This window comes from Mercurialis annua, linkage group LG2, assembly GCF_937616625.2.
Source record: "Mercurialis annua linkage group LG2, ddMerAnnu1.2, whole genome shotgun sequence".
In the NCBI taxonomy this organism is placed as follows: Eukaryota; Viridiplantae; Streptophyta; class Magnoliopsida; order Malpighiales; family Euphorbiaceae; genus Mercurialis; species Mercurialis annua.
In genome coordinates this window covers 53,627,034-53,647,604 of record NC_065571.1, presented here as the reverse complement: position 1 = coordinate 53,647,604, position 20,571 = coordinate 53,627,034, and the positions used below count along the sequence as shown (strand labels likewise).

The 20,571-nt window shown below is 35.8% G+C and overlaps 3 protein-coding genes across 3 annotated transcripts; 1 reads left to right on the top strand and 2 right to left on the bottom strand.

The window, feature by feature from the left end:
• Window positions 1–5,904: 5,904 nt before the first annotated feature.
• Window positions 5,905–6,928, bottom strand: LOC126668732 (uncharacterized). The gene is made up of 3 exons (XM_050361914.1): window positions 6,812–6,928; window positions 6,479–6,727; window positions 5,905–6,399 (listed from the first exon to the last, which is right to left on the bottom strand). The coding sequence occupies exons 1-3, from the start codon at window positions 6,926–6,928 to the stop codon at window positions 5,905–5,907; spliced, it is 861 nt and encodes a 286-aa protein (XP_050217871.1).
• Window positions 6,929–12,017: 5,089 nt separating this feature from the next.
• Window positions 12,018–14,764, top strand: LOC126666780 (uncharacterized). Its single transcript, XM_050359644.2, has 6 exons — window positions 12,018–12,221; window positions 12,709–12,771; window positions 13,088–13,195; window positions 13,558–13,684; window positions 13,757–13,874; window positions 14,234–14,764. Exons 2-6 carry the CDS (start codon window positions 12,762–12,764, stop codon window positions 14,288–14,290), a joined length of 420 nt encoding a protein of 139 aa, XP_050215601.1. The 5' UTR covers window positions 12,018–12,221; window positions 12,709–12,761; the 3' UTR covers window positions 14,291–14,764.
• Window positions 14,765–15,475: 711 nt separating this feature from the next.
• Window positions 15,476–17,951, bottom strand: LOC126670767 (UBP1-associated proteins 1C). The gene is made up of 6 exons (XM_050364587.2): window positions 17,771–17,951; window positions 17,609–17,683; window positions 17,389–17,522; window positions 16,369–16,846; window positions 16,033–16,146; window positions 15,476–15,897 (listed from the first exon to the last, which is right to left on the bottom strand). Exons 1-6 carry the CDS (start codon window positions 17,855–17,857, stop codon window positions 15,835–15,837), a joined length of 951 nt encoding a protein of 316 aa, XP_050220544.1. The 5' UTR covers window positions 17,858–17,951; the 3' UTR covers window positions 15,476–15,834.
• Window positions 17,952–20,571: the final 2,620 nt, after the last annotated feature.

The following is a 20,571-nucleotide window of genomic DNA, read 5'->3' as shown; positions in this document are numbered from 1 at the left end:
CACATCTTTTAATATCATCCAACACGCGATTCTCTTATCTTTTCTTCCATCTTGTTTTTTCTCTTTCTTTTTTTCCTATTTCTTTCTTCTCTTCAATTTTCTCATTTTTTTCTTTAATATTATCAGGTAAATTATCAGTTGGAAAAAAATGTGTATGTCTAGTTTCGGCATGGACAAACTCAACACTGGCGGAGTTGCAGAGTATATGAACATGACCGTTCGCGTCAGCCTGGAGACGGCCGACGAGAGGAGAGAAGAACGATAGGGTAGTAGAGAGAGATCGTTTAAAAGATGTGAGGAGTTTATCAAAGGAATACGTCAGATGTATTGGCAAGAGACCTACACTGTTTCTGGGCAGATCTGAGAATTATGTCATGAGTTGGGTCATTAAACTTATCTTAGAGTTGTTATTTTTAGAATGCTTATAAGCTGTTTGTAGAATTGTCTAGCAGGGAAGAACAAGTTCAAGCAACTTTTATTATCTGTGTTAGCGTGTTAATTTATTGAACAATGAGCTTGGCTTTTGCATAACCATGGGATTTTCTGAATTGCTCTATTAACCTTAAATGGGCCATCAAGAGCCAAACATGATCCAATTGTTGAGCATGATAAGTTTCTCTACAATGGGTAGCAGCATAAGCTAACATTTCTACCCAAACATTCCTCAAAACTTTCCACTTGTTTGAAATGCTTCCTTTTCTGAAATAAATCATTACCCAAATGCAGAGATTTTGTGAGATTGAGACACTGCCTAATAAACTTCAGTATATTTGTTGTATCTAAATATTAAAAATAATAAGTATATTTTGTAATTTTAAAATAATTATTTTTGATATATTTTATAAACAATATGCATACTTTTTTATTTTAAAATACTAATTTATATTTGTGTATAGTTTTTAAAAAAATAATAAATATACTTTATTGATGGATACCGAATCCTACTGTAAGTATAATGGAGCCGAGTTGCAGGAGATCCACTCTCAGGCGACACCGGACTCCCCCTGAAGACGGAAAGATATGAAGGAGATACCGAATCTCTAAGATTCGGTAATACACTAATAAAGACCGAATCCCACATGATCCGCCAAGAGCGCGTCAGGTCCGGGATTCGGATAAACGACTAAATATGGAAACCTTGTCCTATTTGGACACAAACACTACATATGGAAGGATAAGCTCTACTTTAGGAAGATAAGACTATTTAGGAAGACGTTCCTAAATAGGACTCTTATCAGATTAAGGTAGATCTCGACAAATCAGGAGAATCCTTAAGATACGGCCGAATCCCTACAAAGTAGGATTCACCTACCTAATACAACTCTACTAGGTATATTCGACTACTATAAAAGGAGCACGAGGTATGCCTAGAATCACAATTACATTCATATACTCAAAACGCTGCTCAAAGCTCTAAACTGACTTTAGCATCGGAGAGTTAATCGGACAACCACCGTCCGGTTAGCTTCTACCCTGTTTTGCAGGTTCGCTCGCCGGTTCAGAAGGCAGACTCCATCAATTGGCGCCGTCTGTGGGAAGAGCTTAACTAAACTTCAAAAGAAGGAGCTTTTCTGAACTCAAAAACAAATCTCATTGAAGAAGATGACTTCTGAAAGAGTAAACCTGAAAGACAAGCAACCAATGGACCCAAAAAGCACTCCGGAGATAATCAACGTGACGGAAGACGGGCTTCTCAACTCCGGGGAAAAAAGCAACACCGGAGGGCTCTCTTTCTCAACGCCCCAGTACCAAACTAATCCAATAAGAGGAAGCATCCCAATTGCTTTCAACCTAAGCACTGAAGAACAAGCACCGAATGCAGCAGCACAAGATCCACACAGCGAAATGCTGAAAAAGATACTAGAATCTGTACAGGCAAATCTTGACAGATTGGCCAATGAGGCCAAAAGAACAAACGACAGGCACGAAGAAACTATGAAAATGCTAAGGGAAAACTTCAGCCCTACAGCTCCCAGAAGAAGAGAAAGAACAGAAAAAGCAAACCCAGGCCGACGAGAGACAAGGGCAGAAAACAACAAAAGCAAAGAACCTCGGACCAGAGGAAACGAAGAAAGGAACGAAGCAAGAAACCAGCGAGAAAAGGAAACCAGCGACGAGGAAAGTCCTGACAGAGAAAAATCTAACGAGGAATCACCGGAGACACCCAGAAATGAGCACAACCAGGAGGACGCCCGAAGCGGTCTGAATACGAAAAAGTGCTACGAACAAGCAATAAGAGAATCAGGCGAAGCAATGGCAATAGAAGAAATCCTTAATCACGACATCGAAGAAAAAGAAACAGCACCCGAAGGCGAAACAAAGAAACTCCAACTCGACAAGGAGAAAAGAGTAAATCTCGGCGCAAACATGAACCCAAAGATCGAAAGCGAAATCACAGCCATGCTGAAAAACAACGTCAAAACCTTCGCTGCTAACGCATCAGAAATAGTCGGAATAGACCCCCACGTCATTACTCATGATCTAAATGTAGCAGAAGCGGCGAACCCAGTGAAGCAAAAGAAAAGGAAGTTCTCGGAAGAAAAACAGAAAATAATCGCTGAAGAAGTAGAAAAACTGGAGAAAGCAGGATTCATACGAGAAGTCCACTACCCCGAATGGGTAGCTAACGTAGTTATCGTAAAGAAAGCCAACGGAAAAAATAGAATGTGTGTGGATTACACCGATCTAAACAAAGCGTGTCCTAAAGATAGTTACCCTCTCCCCGATATCGACCAACTAGTGGACTCTACTGCTGGACACGCGATGTATAGCCTAGCCGACGCAGCTCAAGGCTACCACCAAATCCAGATGAAGGAGCAAGACCAAGAAAAAACTTCATTCATCACGGAGGGAGGAACTTACTGCTACACGGCAATGCCTTTCGGCTTGAAAAATGCTGGAGCAACGTACCAAAGACTTATGAATTTCATGTTCAAAGACGAGATAGGAAAGCGAGTCCAGGTGTATGTAGACGATCTAATCATCAAGAGCGAGAAGGAAGAAACCCATGCAAAAGATCTTGAAGAAACATTCAGCATACTGAATAAGTTTGGAATGAAGCTGAACCCCGACAAATGCACGTTCGGCGTACAAGGCGGGAAATTCCTGGGATTCATGATATCTCAAAGAGGAATAGAGGCGAACCCCGAGAAGATCAAAGCAATTATGGACATGAAGGCACCAAGAAGCATAAATGAAGTTCAAAAACTCAACGGGCGAATCACAGCACTCGGTAGATTCATGTCTTGCTCAGCAAAAAGATGCTTGCCTTTCTTCAAAGCCCTCAAAGGAACACAAAAATTTGAATGGAATGAAGACTGCGAGAACGCCTTTGAAGAAATAAAGAAATTCCTCGTCACCCCACCATTGCTAAGCAGACCGCTGAAAGGGGAGACACTATACCTATACATCAGCACCACGAACGAGACCATCGGGACAGTGCTGGTAAGGGAAGAAGATAACGAGATGAAGCCAATCTACTACATTAGTCGAGTCCTGAAGGGCGCGGAGACACGATACCCCGAGATCGAAAAAATGGCACTTGCCGTACTGACCACAGCTAAAAAGCTGAGATACTACTTCCAAAGTCACAATGTTGTAGTAAGGACAAATCAACCATTGCGAAAGGCGATCCAACGACCAGAAACCTCCGGAAGATTAGTCCACTGGTCCATCCAACTCAGCGAACACGACATAAGATACGAACCTCGCCCAACTCTGAAAGCACAAGCTTTGGCGGACTTCGTAGCAGAAATAACTCCAACCGAGACCGGCCAACCCAAACCAGCCTTGGTATGGGAACTCCACGTAGATGGAGCATCAAATGAAAAAGGAGCTGGAGCAGGAGCCATCCTCAAAGGACCCGACAAAATCAAGATTGAATATGGAGTAAACATCCAATTCGCCGCCAGCAACAATGTAGCTGAGTATGAAGCCCTAATCGCAGGCCTCGGCCTCGCATTAGAAATAAGAACGGAAATCCTAAAGATCTATAGCGACTCCCAGCTGGTGGTAAATCAAGTCAAGGGAGAATATCAAGCCAAAGAAACAGGGATGATCGAATACCTGAGTCAAGTCAAAACACAGCTTCAACAGCTAGAAGCACAAGGAGGACAATGGGAAATCATTCAAATCCCGAGAGAGGAAAACACCGAAGCCGACGCCATCGCCAAATCAGCGTCAGAACTCGGAGATCTATTCACTAAAATGCAGCTAAAGGAAATTCTCGAGTCACCAAGCACCAGAAAAACAGAGGTCATGGCAATCGAGGAAGCCGACTCCTGGATGACTCCACTGATCAAATATCTAGACTGCGGCGAGTTACCAATAGACAAAGTTGAAGCCATTCGCACCATCAGAAAATCTGCCAACTACTCTTTTCACAATGGAGTTCTTTACCGAACCTCATTAACTCATCTATGGTCTAGGTGTGTCTCGCCTCAGACAGGAGAATCCATCCTAAAGGAAATCCACGAAGGAATATGCGGCGCGCACGAAGGAGCAGTCACCATAGCAAGAAAAACAATACTCCAGGGATACTACTGGCCAACCATCAAAGAAGACGCAAAAGCATTAGTCAAGAAATGTGATAAATGCCAAAGACACGACAACATCAGTCGTGTACCGGCAGTGCCTCAAGGATCAATGGAAAGCCCATGGCCGTTCGCCACTTGGGGGATTGACATAGTTGGACCGTTCGAAACGGGAAAACATCAAGCGAAATTCCTAATCGTCGCAATAGAGCACTTCACAAAATGGGTAGAGGTAGCACCTGTCGCAACCATCACCGCAGCCAAAGTAGAGGAATTCTTCAAGAACGAAGTAATATGCCGATTCGGCATACCCCACACTGTAATAGCAGACAACGGCAAACAATTCAATTGCAAGCGGTTCAAGGCATTTTGCAAAGGACTAATGATCAATTTGAAATTTACTTCGGTGGCGCACCCCCAAACAAACGGAATGACAGAAGTCACCAACCGAACCATAGCACAAGGCATAAAAAAGAGACTTTCTCAGTACAAGGAGAACTGGGTAGAAGAATTATACAGCGTTCTATGGGCATACAGAACAACTCCTAGAAAAGGAACTGGCGAAACACCTTTCAGGCTCGCCTACGGCACTGAAGCAGTAATTCCAGTAGAAATTGGCATACCCAGTATCAGAGTAAACTATCTAGAAGAAGAAACCAATGAGGCTAGAACAAGACTATGTCTAGACCTACTAGAAGAGAGAAGGAATGAAGCGGTAGCCCGAGCCGCTACATACAAGAAGCAAGCCGCAAAATACCATAACAAAAGAATGAATTTTAGAGAATTTCAAAGAGGCGATCTGGTCTTACGAAACGCGGAAGTTGGCAGAGGAAACGCAGGAGTAAAGAAAATGCAAGCTAATTGGGAAGGCCCCTTCATCATAGAAGAAGCTACTGGCAAAGGCGCATATAGACTAAAGACAATAACTGGGTCCATGGTACCCAGATATTGGAATATAGAACACCTGAGAAAGTATTATCAATAAATTCAGGGCTTGTACTTGTTTCCATTTTTGAAATAAAAAGCGATTCGGCGAAACAAATCTTATAGGCTCGCTCGAGACCTAATACATACAACTTAACAAGAATCGTTTGAATCTTAGTTAAAAAATAATTTAGACTCGTCCGAGTCAAATAAATAAAAGGATCCATTCGGACCTACAAATAAATTACACCAGCAGAAGTTTAGATTAACTTCTCAAAATAACAAACGAGTTTAGATTAACTCTACAAATAAAGAAAGGCAATGGTCAAAAGATCATTATATTAACAGAAGAAAAATTACAAAGGATCCGCCCACGATCCAATACAAAAAAAGAGGCGAAAGCAACAAATACTAAAAAGCAAAAAATACAAAAAGGAGAAAATAAAAACTAAGCCTTATTCAAAGCGTCTTGCTTCTGCTTGTCAAGCTTCGCCTTCACCTCCTTCGCTAAAGAAGCAGGATCCAACTGATTGACTCCAGAAAGATCGACGCCAGGATTCTGCTCCCGCAGCTTTGCCCCGATCGCCAACCGGTATTGAGTCATGACTTGGGAATAAAAGCTCCCAGAGTCACCCAATCGCCGGCGGAGACGCCCCTCTTCTTTCTTCAGATCATCCCTCTCCTTAGCGAGAGCACCTGAAGAAGATTGTAGAGACTCGACTTCCTCGGACAAAGTTCGAACCCGAGCCTCTAAAGCGGAAATCTCCCGAGTCTTGGTAGATACGGAGGACCTCAGCTGTTGGATCAGACCGGTCGCCTCGCCAGCCTCCTCCTCCATCTTTTGTTTCTCGGAGAGCCAGGATTCGGAATCTCTCTGGAGTTTCTTCAATTGATCCACCGCATCCCTTCGGCGGCGCTCCAAAACAGCGATGGACTGGACCACCTGCGAAAGAAAACAACAAATAAGAAAAACAAAAGAAAAAAGAGAAACAAATCATAATATAAAAAAGAAAGAAGCATACCGAAAAACCGCCGAGACAGGCGAACTCAGCCAAATTATCGCCATGTTCGCGATCAATGGACTCAATGTCCTCTTTTATCATAATATTCTCCATGCAAGCATGAAGAATGGCGACGTTTGAGAGACGAGGCGGATTTTGCGCGTCCGCCCAAGCAGCAAACCGAGGTGCCTCCTCGAAAGACACCCCAGAAGATTTCTTCTTCTTGGGACGCTTGGTAGAAGCCTCAGCCTGGTCCTCAGCAGGACGCTTCTGGCCGGCGGTAGGCAACCCCTTCAGAGAAGGACCTGACTCCTTCGAAGGAAGCAGAGGCGACTCGGAAGTCGCAGCAGGAACTTGATCTCCAGAAGCAGGATCAAGATCCGGATTCACCGAATCAGGCGTCGGATTCGGCACAGCAGTTGTAGAGGGATTAGGAACGCCGCTAGTCACCTCGCCCATATCTACAGTCATATCGACATGAAAATTATCAAGCAAATGTTCAAGAGAAGTCGACATCCTACAAAACAAAACATAACAACAAAGATTAGAAAAATACCTTCTAAAGGAAGATCCGCCAAAAGTATTTCACGGCGACTTAAATACTGCTCTAAAAGAACGCTGTGCTTGGGCTTGTCAAAACGACAATCCGACAGCAAAGACAGGGCGAAGTCCTTCTCCCCATCATCCAAATCAGGTACATTAGTAAGCGAAACCTTACTAGAAGTAAAACTCCGCGAAAAAGAGGAGAAAGAAGAGTGTTGAACCAAGAAAAACTTAGGGGTCCAGCCCTTCAAAGAAGAAGGAAGACTAAAAAGAGACCGATTCGGTCGACCACCAGCAAAAATAAATTCCTCACCCTTTCGGCGGGAGAAAACATAAAAATAATTAAAAAGAGCAAGCGAAGGCTCCTGCATCCGAACCCTGCACGATTCCATAAAAGAACAAAGAAGGCGAATCGCGTTCGGATGCAGTTGGCCCAAAGGAACACCTAAATTATGACAGACCTCTACGATTAAAGACTCTAAGGGAAACCTAAGACCCGCTAAAAGTTGCTCGTGAAAAATTACTATCTTAGAAGGCGAATCCGTGCTATGATTCGCCCGATACGATTTCGCCGGCCTCAAAATAACATACGACCCGGGGAAGCTAAAATCCTCGGCATAACCGAGTATCTGCTCTCTTGACAAGGAGCTCCGCGTATATTCTAGCTCATCACGAGCACCCTTCGCCCCCTCAGTTACTTCTGACATTTTAAAATTTTTAAATGGGGGGGAAACACGGAATGATGAAAAAATTAAAACTCTAAAAGATCAAAAGAAGGGAAAAGAAGGAGAACAAGACGAAGAACAATGCGAAGAACAAGAACAGAAGGAACAAAATCAAAAATGAAGAACTACCAGGAAATTAAAATTAAAGAAAAGGTAAAATACCTCGCAAGCAAATACGCAGGATCAAAAGAAAGGTAAGGAGCAACTTGAAAACGAGGAATCTTGACAGCAGAAGAAGGAAACCCACGAAAAGCTTGAAGAAATTGAAGGTTAGCAGTTGCAGAGAAAGCAAAGGTTGGAAAAGAAAGAAAATGAAAGAAAATGAACTATTATATAGCCTGAACCAAAGAAACTGAAAAGACGAGATCCCATAATACTAATGGCGCACGAAGACACTTGTCGTTCATCCAGTCATAACCCTCTACTGATGGACAACACGTGGCAATACAGAATCTTACTAAAGAAGAAACGTCACCCACAAACATATGAAACGACTCGCCCGGAATACAAAGCGACTCGCCCGCATAAAAGAACTCAGCTCCAAAAGAGCTAAAATCCACTAAGGCATAAATGCCAAACTACTTCAGCTCACTTGCGGGGGGGCTAATGATGGATACCGAATCCTACTGTAAGTATAATGGAGCCGAGTTGCAGGAGATCCACTCTCAGGCGACACCGGACTCCCCCTGAAGACGGAAAGATATGAAGGAGATACCGAATCTCTAAGATTCGGTAATACACTAATAAAGACCGAATCCCACATGATCCGCCAAGAGCGCGTCAGGTCCGGGATTCGGATAAACGACTAAATATGGAAACCTTGTCCTATTTGGACACAAACACTACATATGGAAGGATAAGCTCTACTTTAGGAAGATAAGACTATTTAGGAAGACGTTCCTAAATAGGACTCTTATCAGATTAAGGTAGATCTCGACAAATCAGGAGAATCCTTAAGATACGGCCGAATCCCTACAAAGTAGGATTCACCTACCTAATACAACTCTACTAGGTATATTCGACTACTATAAAAGGAGCACGAGGTATGCCTAGAATCACAATTACATTCATATACTCAAAACGCTGCTCAAAGCTCTAAACTGACTTTAGCATCGGAGAGTTAATCGGACAACCACCGTCCGGTTAGCTTCTACCCTGTTTTGCAGGTTCGCTCGCCGGTTCAGAAGGCAGACTCCATCATTTATGTATATTTCGTACATACTTTTTTATTTTAAAATAATAAATACACCTCGTGTATTATTTGTGTATATTTTATACATGCTTTTTTAAAAAAATAATAATAAATATATCTTGTGTATTTTTCGTGTAAACTTTATGTATATTTTGTACATACTTTTTTATTTTAAAATAATAAATATACCTTGTGTATTCTTCGTGTATAATGTGTGTATTTTGTAATTAGAAAATAATAAATACACCTTGTGTATTCTTCGTGTACACTTTATGTATATTTTGTACATACTTTTTTATTTTAAAATAATAAATACACCTTGTGTATTCTTCGTGTATATTTTGTGTGTATTTTGTAATTTTAAGATAATAAATACACCTTGTGTATTATTCGTGTATATTTTATGTATATTTTGTACATACATTTTTTTTATTTTAAAATAATAAATACCTTGTGTATTCTTCATGTATATTTTATGTATAATTTATAAACTACTTTTTTTATTTTAAAATAATATATATCTAATATATTCTTCGTGTATTTATTATTTTAAAATATGTAAAAAGTAATGTCAAATACTGATAATAGCAGGTGTTGGCATTTGTGAAGTATTAAAAAAAGACAGTATAATATACATAAAGTATACATAATTTGATTAGTTCAAATATTGTAATTATTTTAAAAAATCAGCACGTATAACGAATCAGTATATATAACAAATATACATTGTACATAAAACATTCAAAAGATATACCAAACCATTGTAATAATTAAAAATAAATAATCATTACATATAACAAACTAAGGAACATGCGAATAATATTAGCAATATAATATTAAAATTATTTAATTTGGATACACTTTATTATTTTAATTTTAAAATTGTGTTAACATATAAAAAAATATACTAAACTTATATAAGGGTATACTAAACGTATACAACAAATATACAAAAAGTATACTAAAAAAACAGCAGTAGTTCTATAAAACAACAGCAGTAATAAGAACAAACAGAAAATAGCAGCAACATCAACATAAAAAAATAGCAGCAACAGCAGCGTGAAAAACAACATCAGTAATATCACAATAATTATATCTAATACACTTTTGTGCTTTTGGTATGCTCCTCCGAGTTGGTGCCACCTGAACCTTCTTCTCCGATCTGCTCCTCCAAGTTGTTGTCGCTTGAACCATCTTCTCCGATCTGCTCCTCCAAGTTGTTGTCGCTTGAACCATCTTCTCCGATCTGCTCTTCCGTGCCGTTGCCGCCTGAACGATCTTTGCTGAAATCAATTAGATTACAGCAAATCTCAAATTTGATTTAAGCTTCGTTTCCATCAATTTATAGATCTGATAAATTAAAGAATCGAAGAAGAACAAGAATGATTTATCTTACCTTTTGTTTGATAGCTTGTGATTTTGGATCTTCATAAACACAAAATCACAAGCTACCAAATATTTTTAACAGATCCAAAATCACAAGCTATCAAACAAAAGGTAAAGAAAATTCTTTACCTTTTGTTTGGTAGCTTGTGATTTTGGATCTTCATAAACACAAAATCACAAGCTACCAAATATTTCTAACAGATCCAAAATCACAAGCTACCAAACAAAAGGTAAGATAAATCTTTTAAACGATCTCTCTCTACTACCCTATCGTTCTTCCCTCCTCTCGTCCGCCGTCTCCAGGCTGACGCGAACGGTCATGTTCATATACTCTGCAACTCCGCCAGTGTTGAGTTTGTCCATGCCGAAACTAGACATACACATTTTTTTCCAACTGATGATTTACCTGATAATATTAAAGAAAAAAATGAGAAAATTGAAGAGAAGAAAGAAATAGGAAAAAAAGAAAGAGGAAAAACAAGATGGAAGAAAAGATAAGAGAATCGCGTGTTGGATGATATTAAAAGATGTGAACACGTGTTGAAATCAAAAAGAAAAATGTCTGTTGCAAAAAAAAAAGTTAATCAAGTAATTTTGAGATTATTTTCACTAATCAAGTGTTACGTTTAATTTCCTCTAAAATATAATCATTGGCAACTCATTCTTCATTATTTTCTCACCTACCATTATTTCTCCTACTACATTTTGTTTAGATTTTCCATTACTTTTTCTTTAAAAAGGCATTTTTATAGGATTTTCTTCAAATTACCTTATTTTCAAAACATATTTACAAAATTTTATTATGAATTGTTAATTGCATTTGATATTCAGTTTCATGAAATATTTATAAAAATATTTTCTAACTAATTTTTATTTACAATAAATACAGACAGAGCAAGGGTAGGGCCAGCCTGGGCCCTATCCCAATTTTGATTAAAATGAAATTACCATTAAGATAGGTAAATAAACAAAACCCTGGCCACATGAAAACATACGCAACTTAGCAAAAGGCTTCCAGCAAAAACTCATATTCTAAGAACTATAACATGTATCCTACCTCAAATCACGGTCTAGATTCGCCACTGCTATAAATACATCATAAAAACATTAACGAAAAATTAAAAAAACACCAAAAAAATATTTTTAAAATTGAAAAAGTAATTTGAAAAATAAAAAAAAATAATGTAATTAGTTATAAAAAGTGAATATCAGTGTACTTATTTTCTAAAAGTATGATATTTTGATAATTTATTTTTAAAAATAAATAATTTAATAAAAAGTCTAACGCCTTAAAAAAAACCCGACCTTTCATCTCCTTTTCAATCCTATCCTGACATTATAAATCAGTCAATTTTATTTTATTTCATATTTTTTTCATTTTAACAGTATCTCTTTTTCTATTTGATAAGTTCAAAAAACTTCTCTAAATTGACTATTTTTACATTAATTGATCATTTTTGAAGATTTTTTTAAAAAATTTTATCAAATAAAAAAAGGTCAATTTTATACTTTAGAATACAATTGAAATAGAAAAATATAAAATATGGTAAAATTGATAAATTTTTAACGTTAAGGTAGGATTGAAAAAAAAGATGAATGTTTGGAATTTTTTTAAAGCATTAAGCCTTAATAGAAAGAGTTATTTATTGTCATTAAAAGTCGTTTTCTTTCCATTAGTATTAAATTAGAAAAAAAGGAAAAGAAAACAAAAGGAGTCAATTTTGCTCAGCGTTTAGTTTAGTGATCATTGATCAAACAACAAACAAAACAAACCAACAGCTCTTTGCTTCTCATCTAAAACTCTTCTCTTTTTTATACTTCTCCCACCTGACCTAAACCCAAAAAACCCTCTTTTTAATCATCTTTTTTGATCAAAACTACAGTTTTTTGCAACCCAGCCCCTGTTTTTTATCCACAGGCAAGACCCTTTATTTTTTTTTCCTTTGATTCATTGTTTTTATGTATAAATTTTGTTTCTTTTATGGTACATGTTAGTAATCAGTTTTGGTATATTGGGCTGTGATTGTTCTTAAATTTTTGCTATTTTTATTTTTTCGGGTTTGTAATTGATGGAAATTTGTGGGTGTTTATGTTTTTGTTGACTTTTTTCTTACTGCTAATATAACTTATTAGAATCTTGGCTTGTTTGATTATGAGTTATGCAGCTAAAGATTTATTGTTCCAGTTTCTGTTTTTGAAATTCTCATATATGTTGGCTTAAGCATTTTAAATGTTTGTCTTGTTTCATACATGTTGTGAAAAGGATTCAATTTTTCTCAAGGAACAGTAGTAGAAGAGAATTTTGATATGGGAATTCATGATGAGTTGTGCTCAATTAGGTTTATCTGGATGAAATTTATATTTTTGCTGGAAATTAATATTTGCATTTTGTTCTTTGTTTTCAGGGGTAAATAAGGATTTGGGGAGTACAATCTGCGGATACACGGATTAGGAACATATGGATCAAAGTACTATTCCTTTCTCGCCTTATAATTTTGTTTTCGATATTAGTTTGTGTAAGCTAGTTGGAACCGTGGTGCATAGGAAATTTATGTTGCTTAGGATGACATTGCCATTGACTTTAGTTAAAGGATACGATCATATGATATATTCACGAACTAAGAATTATCTGTGATATCTAGGCTTGGGACTAGCAGTAAATACTTCTTTGTCTTTGTATTATCTTCTGGGAGAATTAGGTCACAGAGGAGCAGAACCTAAACTGTTCAACTTGTCAAAAAATCTACTAAGTGATCTCACCATCAGTTTCATTTGGCACTGCAGATGTTGCTGCTGAAGATAAAGAGTGCTTTCGAAGCGGCCTTGAGCTGGTATCTGACAAGCATATTGATCTTCTGAGGCCATCTGCACGGTACTATTCAGTGAGTAAAGGTAGTTACCTATTGAGATGTTAGCCAGCTAAATAAGTGGTTTTCTAATATCAAAATGTCGTTTATATCTTTTGAATTGCAATTTATTAGAAACTACAGTAATAATCGAATTAGTGTCCTGAATTTTCACTTATTCCCATTTCTTTTCCTTCAGACTCTTTTCATTGGTGTTAATAAATGTGTTTGGTTGCTAACTGCTATTATTATGCTTCATTTAAATATCACTAGATCGTGATTTTTTACTTGTACGACATAATTTACCTGCCATGGACTTTTACCTCCATTTGTCAAATTCATTTTGTAGGATGTATTGAGTAATCACTTTTTTTTTCAATCTTCTGAGAGATACTATGATAATGGCAGGGCAAGCCACAGATGCCGTAGACCGTGAAAAGGGCAAATATACACTTCTTAAAGATCCCGAGGACTTCCCAGTTGGGATTTATGACAAACCCCTTCCATGCTTTGGCTGTGGAGTAGGATGGTTTTCGTGAGTATTCAACAAACTAATTTGTTTTGCACACAATTTCGCATATTCTCACCCTAGTATCTTCTTTTGCAGTTTTCTGTTAGGATTTGCATTCCCATTGCTGTGGTACTACGCCACATTTCTTTACTTTGGAAACTACTACCGCAAGGATCCTAGGGAACGAGCGGGCCTTGCTGCAGCCGCCATTGCTGTAAGTTCTTCCTCTCTCTCTCTCTTTCATAAGCTAAGTAGCATGGGGCACTTCAGGCGATCAACATTTCTCGTTTTAGAAACGTTTCGGACACGAAAATTCATTTTTAACATAGAAAATCTTAAAATAACGTTGTTTCGCCGTGTGTGTAAAATTGTTCTACTTCCCCCCACCCGTCTCCGTGCTACATAGCTCATACGTAAAGTATTTTTCTGGATCAAGTGTAAGGCTCTTGTTATTATTTTCCGGTGCTCCATATATCTAGTTGTTGTGTTATCAGTACCCGTACCCCCTATCTTAAACAAATATAATGTCTACCGAGTCTAACTCCTAAAACTTTAATGCAATTCATAATGCAGGCGATGACATTCTCTGTTGTGTTGGTGATCATTATAGCTTACTGTACTCTCTTCTAGTCCGGCACTTGCTAGTCTGCTCTTAATACTTGCATCTTAAAATGAGACGCTAAACAGTTCGGAAGAAACCGCGCCGATATCTAGCAGAAGAGGATAGAGAATATGTCACTGCACAGTTGGACATAGTCACACTCCAGAAACATACAAAAAAACTGAACTTCGTTGGCAGTAGCTGTATTTTGTGGTGCCTTTACGAAGAAATATATCATAGTCGATATTTATGTAAGTGTTTATTAATAGCAATGGTGCTTGAGGCTTTGTTAATATGCGAATAATGTTAATGAGTTTACAGATCAAATAGGTTACTTTCCCATACAAAAACTCTCAATTAATTCAATTGTACAAGTTCAGCCAGTACCAAATAATTGCGCAGGAAACCTTGCCCTACTCTGTTCTTGTAACTTTAAGACCAGAGAATTTATGCTTTATGCGAAAAACCAAATACCATGAAGGAATGAAGTAAATTTATAATAATTGATCACTTGTTGAGAAAATAAGATTTGGTTTAGTTGATGTTCTTGTACATGTTTGGTTTTTATTTTTAATTTGGTTTGAAGAATATAAAAACTGAACATCTATGTACATTTAAATGTATAAATATATACATGTATAATTATTTAAAAATAAATATATGAATTATTTTCTCATATATTCTATACTTTTAAATTTTTAAATATATTGATTATTTTCTAACATGTAATTTATAGTAAATTTACTTCTTAATATTTTAAAAATAGTAAATTTTATATTTGATGCATTAATTTATATTTTTATTTTGAAAACTACATTAGATAAAAAAAATTTAATGGACATGAATTATCTTTGAAAAATTTTGATTAGACAATATTTGTAGTTGTATTTATTGTTGATTAGATCATATTTGTAGTTCCAAATTGATTTTTGTTTTTAAAATATAGGTAATGGATAATTTACCTAATTATGTTCAGTACGAGGAGACAGCAATAAAATACAAGAAATTTTCTTTAATAGTAATAAAACCTTGTCAACTAAATAAAACTAAACGGAATCAAACCAATTGATGCACTCACCTATAGTTATCCTTGGTGGATTTTTTTGGCTATGATTATTTAAAACCTGAATTCAGTTATTGATAAAATTCAATAGAATGACATATGTATCTGCCTAAAGAAATGATGCTTTTAATTGCCGCGCATATCTACGACATCCACAAAATGGCACTGCTTCATTTAACTGCCAGAATATAGGTAACAACCGTCCCTTGCAAAATGATGCTTTTAAGTAACAAAATAGCATCTACCTTGGGGAGGACAAAGTTAAAAAAAAAAAAAAAAAAAAAAAAAAAGAGAGAGAATACAGGCCGAGAATCATGGAAGTTCTCTGCAGATACTGCAATTCAAGCAATACAAACAATAGAACTATAAATTAACACAACATTTCAAATGATCTCAAAATTGTGGGTGCAGAGGCGAAGCCGCGAACAGCTCAATTGATCTAAACAATGGTAAATTAGAGGATGCTGTATGCTGCAGTTGATCTCGTCTTTACAATCAAAACTCCAAAATTCAATCTTTAGCCACCAGATGCACATACTTGTTATCAACTCTGAATCTCGAACTTGTATTGATCTATCCACAATTAAGCAGGAAAATTACCATATGTATTAGACATCAGCATATAGTTCTAATCAGCTAAGAATAAATATTGCGGAAAATAAAATTTAAATTGACATTTAAAAATTAAATATAGTTGTTGGAGGCTACCTTTTGCTCAATCATATCATTAAGTTGGGTTTCATCCTCTGTTTTACCAGACTCCCGGAGAGACTTGACAGCAATTTTCTTCAGTTTTTTCATCTTTAAAACCCCATCTGGATTCTGTTTTCCGATGCAAAAATAAATATCAGGAGAAAGACAAGAATGGAATTTGTAAATTATAAGCCAATTAAATGTTATAAAATGCTTCCTTTATACCATTCAAGCCACTTCCATTTATACATTAGATTTGCCTCCATAACCAAAAACATGAACCGAACCACAACTATATTTGATGAATATGATGATGGTTTACTGTAGTTTAAAATAGAAAATCAATTTTACCGTTTTCAAAGTTGATTTGATCAACTTTTTTAACTTTATGTTCTTGACTCCGGAATCTACGACCTTAGAATCCTCAAGCCCATTGTGTTTAGCTTTCTTCAGCTGACTACCTTTACCATCTGCTTTAGCATTTTCTTCCTGAATCATACCTTGATTTGTCTCCTCTAAAGCATCACCAGAAGTGTTTTTACCATTACTTTCAGAATCATCAAGTTTTCTCTTCTTCTCTGATTGCAACTTTGAATTGTCTGTTCCTGAATTATCATGTGTTGCAGGTGTATCTTGTACTGTTTGTTCCTTCACATGTCCATTACCATGTGATTCACCGTTCAAAGTGGTTTCAGTTGCCGTAGAATCTATGGTTGGTTGATCTTGTTGCTGCTTAGCAGCATGAATAGCTCGGGCCTTTGCTCGATGCTTCTTTCCATCAGCATGGATAAGCAATGCCTGCTTACTAGTAGCCTTCGTATTGCATAGACTGTATAACACATGGTACATTTGAAATATTAACTCCAGACTGCTCTATGGTTTTTAGATTTAAAACTTCCATCACTGTAAACTTGCCATTATATACATATTTATAGAGTTTGATATACTGAACCAAAAAAACACAATATTCATTCCGCATGGATAAACCCATGTAATTCTACTCATAGTAAAAGTACACAGATATTAAATCGCATGAAATATTAGAAGCTGCAATCAGACCGACTACATTTGCAATTTATCGAGCGCATAGCAACTACATAAAGTTATAGCCAAATGACAAACACTTTTCCGAGTTAAAAAATGAAGCAATAAAACTCAAGCTTGTTACTTTTACAGAGCGTGAACTCTCTTGTACTTGATTTAAAAGTAGAATGTCTAGCTTTACACTAAAAAAGATTTACCACATCAACTTCTGTATTCATCAAACTCCGTAATTAAAATCAGCAGGAATCAAATCAGCCAAATTACATCTGAATTCAAAGAAATATAAATATAAACGTGATTAGATAAACAAAATAATTGATAACTCACCTGCAATACCAAGGTGGACGATCAGATAAGCCGACAGTAATATCAACATCAGGATGCTGTTTCTTGTTAGATTTAGGTGTTGCTGTTGTTTTACCATTTGAAACACCGCCTTGTCCCTTCGGACCATATTTTTCCTAAACACAAAGCAAATCGCCAACAAAATTTCAAGCCTTAAATTCTCCAAAAACTAAAACTAAAATAAGAAAGAAAATAAACAAACCGCCTCAGTGATGCACTGAGTGTGTCTCTGAACACTATCTTGCCCGAACATTTCCCCGCAATCAATGCACGATAGCTGAGCATTAGAACATCAGATTAACCAATCAGTAATTGAGATTAAAAATTGAAAAAAACAAAACTTATGGAAGAAGAGAGAATATACCTTGTAGGCGGAGCAAATTCTGAAGTGATTAAGTAATTTAGGTTTCTTCAAACTCTCTCCGCAATCTTCACACTGAAACCACACCATTTTCAAGCTCTGATTCGATTGCGGAGAGAAAATGAAGCTGGTGATGAATGCAGAAGGTGAATTAGGGTTTAAGATTGTTCGTTAAGGTTTTTCTTTGTTGATTTTGGACATTGGACCCCCAAACGCACCGTTTTGATTTCACTAATCTAATATCTATACCTATTAAACGAGGTCGTTGTGAAGGATCTTGTGCTATTATAGATGGATTTACATTGAGATTTGAAAATCACTTCTCCAAAATATATTTTATTAACTTTTTTAAAAAAATAAAATTGTTATTGAAATTTGAAATAATAATAATTAAATAGTTTTCAGGTATTATATTTATACAGAGTTGTTTAGAGAAAAAATAAAATAAAATTTACGTTAATTCAGAAGATTTAAATTATCAGTTAGAGACTTGTAATTATTACTTTTACAGTCTTTATTATTTGAATTCTTTAATTTAATTATTTTTAATTCATCTTATCTTCATATCTCTCTAAACATAATCCTCTAATTTCTCTTTAAAATCAAAGTTTTGATTGTGAGGGTAGTGAAGTGGTGAGTCCGGTCTTCAGCCAAAAATTCATCGTTCTATCACCCGCATATTTAATTTCTTATTTTATTTTAATAAATTGTCCCGTTTTGTGGAGACTAATTGGTTTTTTTAATGTGTTTTTATGATTTTATTTAGCGTTGTTTGCGCCGATTTTTTTTTTGCTCAAAGCTATTTAGCGTGATTTCTTGAAAGTATAAAGTTGTTGTCCAATCATTGAAGTTTTTTGACATAGAACGTATTAAAGATGAAGTATTGGTTGTAAACGGTGTCCATGAATTTTTAACATTTGAATTCTCTGATTTATTAATACCGTCAAAATTTCATTCTCGGATTCCATTTTTTTATTTTGTTTTAATTACAGTTGATTGATTGTTAGTTTTTCTTTGTATTTTCACTTTTATGAAACAATTGATTGACGATATATTTTGATGATTATCTTAATATATTTAAACTTTTGGCTAAAGAGAAATTACGATTTGGAGTTAGTCTTGATGATAGAGAATGAGAATGTCAATATGATATAAACTCAATTTTAATTTAATTTTTATTACTTAAGCTTTATCTATAAGATGAATTTGGATTATTCTATTTTCAGATTTGTATCAAAAAATAAATAAAACTAATAATTTAAATTTATTTATAAAAAATAGAAATAATACGAGTTTGAATAAATCAATAAGAAAATTAAATTTTTAAATCCGTTCTATTGTGGGTACTTTGATACTCCTCCCATTGAACATGTCTATTCTATGCCAAATTTATTTGAAACATTAGTTGAATTCAATGAATACTTTATATAATCGCATTTGGTACGAAATTTCTTGAATTTTAAATGGAGCATATAATTACGTTATTTGAGAATGAGAATGCCAATTTAAAAACATTCAATTGAAAGTTTACAACAAAGTATTTTTAGATGTAGGACAGGAGATAGTGTGAAGAAAATAAACAATATATATTTAAGTATGCTCCTTTCTTGGCCGGCTTTCATTTTCATATTGATAAGCTATATATTACAAGGTTATGAGCCCACAATTTCCCAATAATTGATGTATATATTTACGAACAAAGATTATTATATATAGTCACTTGGAATTTTCAGCAATATTATATAGTTTTTTCTATAAAACATGTTCTTTTTAGTTTATCATTCTTAATCAAGAACATTAATCATGATTATTTATGTATTGATTGCTATAAAAAATTGATGTTTGACAACAAAAAAACTAATTAAGCCATATTAAGGAATTTAATAGCTGTGATTACGATATTTCATTTCTAAACTAATAAGACACTAAAAGCTATCAACTTCACATTAATAAACCCTTAAAATAAATAATTCACCCAAAAGAGTAAGATATTATGTGAAATTATAATTACATCTTATTTGGCATGCGTAAATTTATATAACTTTCAATTAAAATTGAAGCATTGGTATATTTAATTAAACAAATAATATTTTTAAATTGATCGAACTCTAAATATGATCTCATTGTTATTTTTAGGGAAAAGGGTCATTCATGCCCCTAAGGTTTAGGGTCTGGATCACGTAAGCCCTCAACGTCCGGAAAGGTTCATCCATGCCCCCAACGTTTGTAAAAATTGACAATCAGGCCTCTTAGTTTAACGCCGTTTCATTGCTCCTAAGACTCCGTTAGTGTGATCCTACGTGGCAGAGATAAAAGGATCATTTATGCCCCTAAAGTTTTGCTTCGTGATCAGATGAGCCCTCAACGTTTGAAAAAGGTTCACTTATGCCCCTAATGTTTGAAAGGGTTCATCTTTGCCCTCAACGTTTGAAAAAATGAACAGTTAGGCCCCTAGTTTAACGTTGTATCATTGCTTTCCAAACTCTACTAGTGTGATCCTACATGGCTAATTTTTAGTGTTTTCCATTAATCGAACCATAAGCAACCGGCGTCGAACATTTAATCGGTAATAATTCTCCGCTATCATTGAAGACGATTAAACACAATTAATAATGAAACGTAAATTATAAAAATAATAATCAGTTTATTCATCTTCTTCATGTGTTTCGATTCGACAATTACATTTCTCCAAAAATTAGAAACCCAACAATTATATAAAAAGTTAACTAAAAAGATAAAAATTGTATTATTTTTCATTTGGCGTTCCATCTCATGCACTGCCTCCTTCTACCTCACCAAACATT